This window comes from Alexandromys fortis, unplaced genomic scaffold, assembly GCF_014885135.2.
Source record: "Alexandromys fortis isolate MF-2015 unplaced genomic scaffold, M_Fortis_MF-2015_v1.1 scaffold_240, whole genome shotgun sequence".
NCBI classification, from domain to species: domain Eukaryota; kingdom Metazoa; phylum Chordata; class Mammalia; order Rodentia; family Cricetidae; genus Alexandromys; species Alexandromys fortis.
Genome location: NW_026068133.1, coordinates 1,413,529 through 1,416,836, shown reverse-complemented (window position 1 = coordinate 1,416,836; position 3,308 = coordinate 1,413,529). Strand labels below are relative to the sequence as shown.

The window sequence follows — 3,308 nt, the reverse complement described above, 5'->3', positions numbered from 1 at the left end:
CGGTAGATCTGAGAGTTGCAGGCTCAAGACTTGGGATTCTTTTTCCTCCGTGGGAGAAACTGAGTTAGGATTCCACACGCTCTAAGTTTTCATTTGGATTCAGAGACACGTAAACTGGTACTTCATTAAAAAAATGGCATGGAATTCTATCTTGTGTTATGTGCATGAGGGTTTTGTGTGCCTGGTGCCTGTGGAGGTCCCCTGGAACGGGAGTTTCAGATGGTTGTGAGCCACCCTGTGGATGTCGGGAATCGAGTCCTAAGGAAGAATGAGCATCAGTGCTCTTAACCGATGAGCCATTCATTTCTCCAGTCCCTGGTCCTTTTATGTATCCCTGGCTGATCCGGAAGTCACTGTTGTAGACCAGACTGGCCTTGCACACTTACAGAGATCTGCCTGTCTCTGCCTCTCGAGTGCTGGGATTGAAGGCGTGCACCGATACGTCAGTGGTGGGTTATTTTTTCTCCCCAGGGTCTTGCTTTGTGGCACAGGTTGGACTGAAAGTCACTATGTAGCACAAGCCCTCAGCTTTCTCGGAGCTGTGTTTAAAGGTATGCTGATGGATGCCACCACACACTGCTGTTTTACTTCAGCAAACGATGCCAGGGAGAAACCAAGGAGCACAGTGGGAACTCGCCTTGCAAAAGCTGGGTTCCTGAGGCTCCTTCACACAACACACGGTTCAGGCGCGCCCTCTGAAGGCCAGGCTTGTGAAGGATGCTCTGATCGGTGGACGCTCAGCTCTTTTCCTTTCCTATACTGGTAGGGCTACTTTTTTTTTTTTTTTGAGACAGGGTATCACTTTGTAACTCTGACTGTCCTGGAACTCACTCTGTAGTAGACCAGGCTGGCCTCGAACTCAGAGATCAGCCGTCTTCTGCCTCCTGAGTGCTGGGATTAAAGATATGAACCACCTATTATCATGCCCAGCTATTAACTGTTAATATGTTCTGCTGTGTATCATATTTCCAGGGGCGTGGAAGTGTGGCTCAGTGGTAGAGCCCCTGCCTAGAATCCCCCAGTGAGGGGCTGGGGTGTGGCTCAGTGGCTCACAGCATAACAAGGAAAACACTTAAAATATATAGCAGATTACATGTTATATAACCCTGAGGCATGTCCTTCCTTAATCCACCAAGACCAAAAGAAAGTGTAGGACATGTTGGGTAAATACACGCAAAACCGGAGCATTCCCAAAGCGTGAACCGGGAGGAAACACTCTATGGATATGACTAACAGAACCGACACCCAAGCATCCCTCCACTAAATGGGCAGTAATAAGAAGACGCTCATCTCCTTTGCCCCCCCCCTTTTTAATTTTACAAACTGCTGAACTGAATTGCTCATTTTGAAAAAAATGGGCAAAGGATATGAGCCAACCTTTAAAAAATGGGCAAAGGAAATGAGCAAGAACGTAGAACATATAAGACCATTAAATTCACAAAACGATGCCCTATTTCCTTAGCAATCCGAGAACCGCAAGTGGGAACAGGGTGAAATTCTCCTTTCAGGAAGTGAGTAATACTAAGTCATCCACCGGGCCCCAGGTCTGGGGCTCAGATGTCCCTTCCTTCAGGAAGCCCGTTCTGACCCCCCGGGCTGGGTCAGGTGCTCGCCCTAACCAGGTCTCACTGTCCTCTGGACTCTTCCATCGCGGCCCTGCCCACTCGAGGTAGTCCCTGCTGGGTGGGACCACGTCTGACTGTCCCACTGGACTAGAAGCCCCAGGGAAGGCACAGCTGTCGCTAGCAGCCGCTGCTTGGCACGCAGGTGGGGAATGGCTTAGCTGAGTGAGTCAGCGTGAGTGGGCTGAGGTTCAAACCAAGTCAGCCCACATGCAAAGGGAGGGCGTCCTTTGATACCTCGCTTCCTTTCTCTCTCCTTTTTTTCCCTTCCCCTCCCCCTCTCTCGTTTGATCTCTTCTTCACTGAACCCTGTCTGGAATCTGGGAGCACAGAAAGCGCTCAACAGGGCCTTGTAACAGAACCACATGGTTTCAAAGACTTAGGTACCAAGACCCACGCCTCTCTCCGTCCCAAACTTCCACGGTCCTCCAGGACCATAGAGAGCAGAGCGAAGACAGCTCCTCTCCGCGCTACCCAGGGAGCAGCGAGACGAGCGGAGGGCCAGAGCGGCCGGAAGTGAAGCCAGCCGGGGGTCGCACTGGCCGCGCTGGCGGTGTGTCTACTCTATTCCCCTTGTGCTTTCTTGTGGGCCTCGGGAAGAGCAGGTGAGTTTGACAGCGCTGAGACCCAGAGGTAAGGCCGCGAGGGGCGAGGGGCGAGGGGCGAGGGGCTGGGGCGGAGGGGAGGCTGCGGGCTGATGATTGGTAGAGGAAGAAGCCAATCATTGCCGAGGCTAAGACAAGGCCGAAACCGCGCGGGGCGAGCGCGTCCAGGTGTGCCTCTGGGGGCGGGACCAACCATCCCTGACCGACTTGGGGCGGGGCAATAGGTCGGTGGGGCGGGGCTAGAGGGTTCGTGGGCCAATCCGGAGTGGGAAGGCTGAGAGGGGCGGGCCCACGGGTTGGGCTTCAGGAACCTGGCAATCTTTTGGGGGGCACCGGTGTAAACGGAGTCCCCCTCTGGAAGATGGAATTGCCAACGCCGATGTCCCACGCCTCCCAGGCCCCAGATGGACACTGGGAAGGACGAGGGAAGTCTGCCGCAGTCTTCGGGGCCGCCCACCAAGAAGAAGTTTGTTATCCCACTGGAGGAAGACGAGATCCCTCCTGCAGGGGTAAGGGCAAGGACTTGGGGGCTTCTCGGAGTAAAGGGGACACTAAGGGATCCCTGGGGGCTGGAGAGATGGCTCAGTGGTTGGGAGCATTGCTTGTTCTTCCAGAGGTCCTGAGTTCAGGTCCCAGCAACCACATGGTGGCTCACAACCATCTGTGGTGGGGTCTGGTGCCCTCTTCTGGCCTGCAGACAGAATGTTGTATATATAATAAATAAATATTTAAAAAAAAAAAACTAAGGGATCCCTGGGATCACGGTGTGAGTTTAGCGAACTTTGAGGTTTGGGTTACTTTGGAAAAATAGCCTGCTGTCCTCTGAAAGCCTCCATTTTCCCTTCTGTAAAACAGGATGACAGGGTGGTTAAAAGAGGGCTAGCCATTGGCCAGTGATGGTTTTTGTTTAGTTTTGGCCTTTGAGATTGGGTCGCACATTTCTTGGGCTATCCTTGTAATTTATATGTAGCTGAGGCTGGCCTTGAATCCTGATCCTCCCGTCTATCCCTTCCAAGTGCTGGGATTGCAGCAATGGGCCATCCTACTTTAATATATATATAATATATTAAATATATAATAT

The 3,308-nt window shown here is 52.4% G+C and overlaps 1 protein-coding gene across 4 annotated transcripts in view; it reads left to right on the top strand.

The window, feature by feature from the left end:
- The first annotated feature begins 1,612 nt into the window (after positions 1-1,612).
- Positions 1,613-3,308, top strand: part of Ercc1 (ERCC excision repair 1, endonuclease non-catalytic subunit) — a 13,044-nt gene continuing 11,348 nt past the window's right edge. Inside the window, exons 1-3 of one of the 4 annotated variants that reach the window (XM_050126263.1) lie at positions 1,613-1,767; positions 2,000-2,227; positions 2,625-2,736. In XM_050126263.1, coding sequence (XP_049982220.1) covers positions 2,632-2,736 — 105 coding nt within the window. In that variant the 5' untranslated portion in view covers positions 1,613-1,767; positions 2,000-2,227; positions 2,625-2,631. Of the gene's footprint in view, positions 1,768-1,942; positions 2,256-2,624; positions 2,737-3,308 lie in introns of those variants that run through there. The other 3 variants (XM_050126265.1, XM_050126262.1, XM_050126264.1) reach the window with 3 other exon arrangements.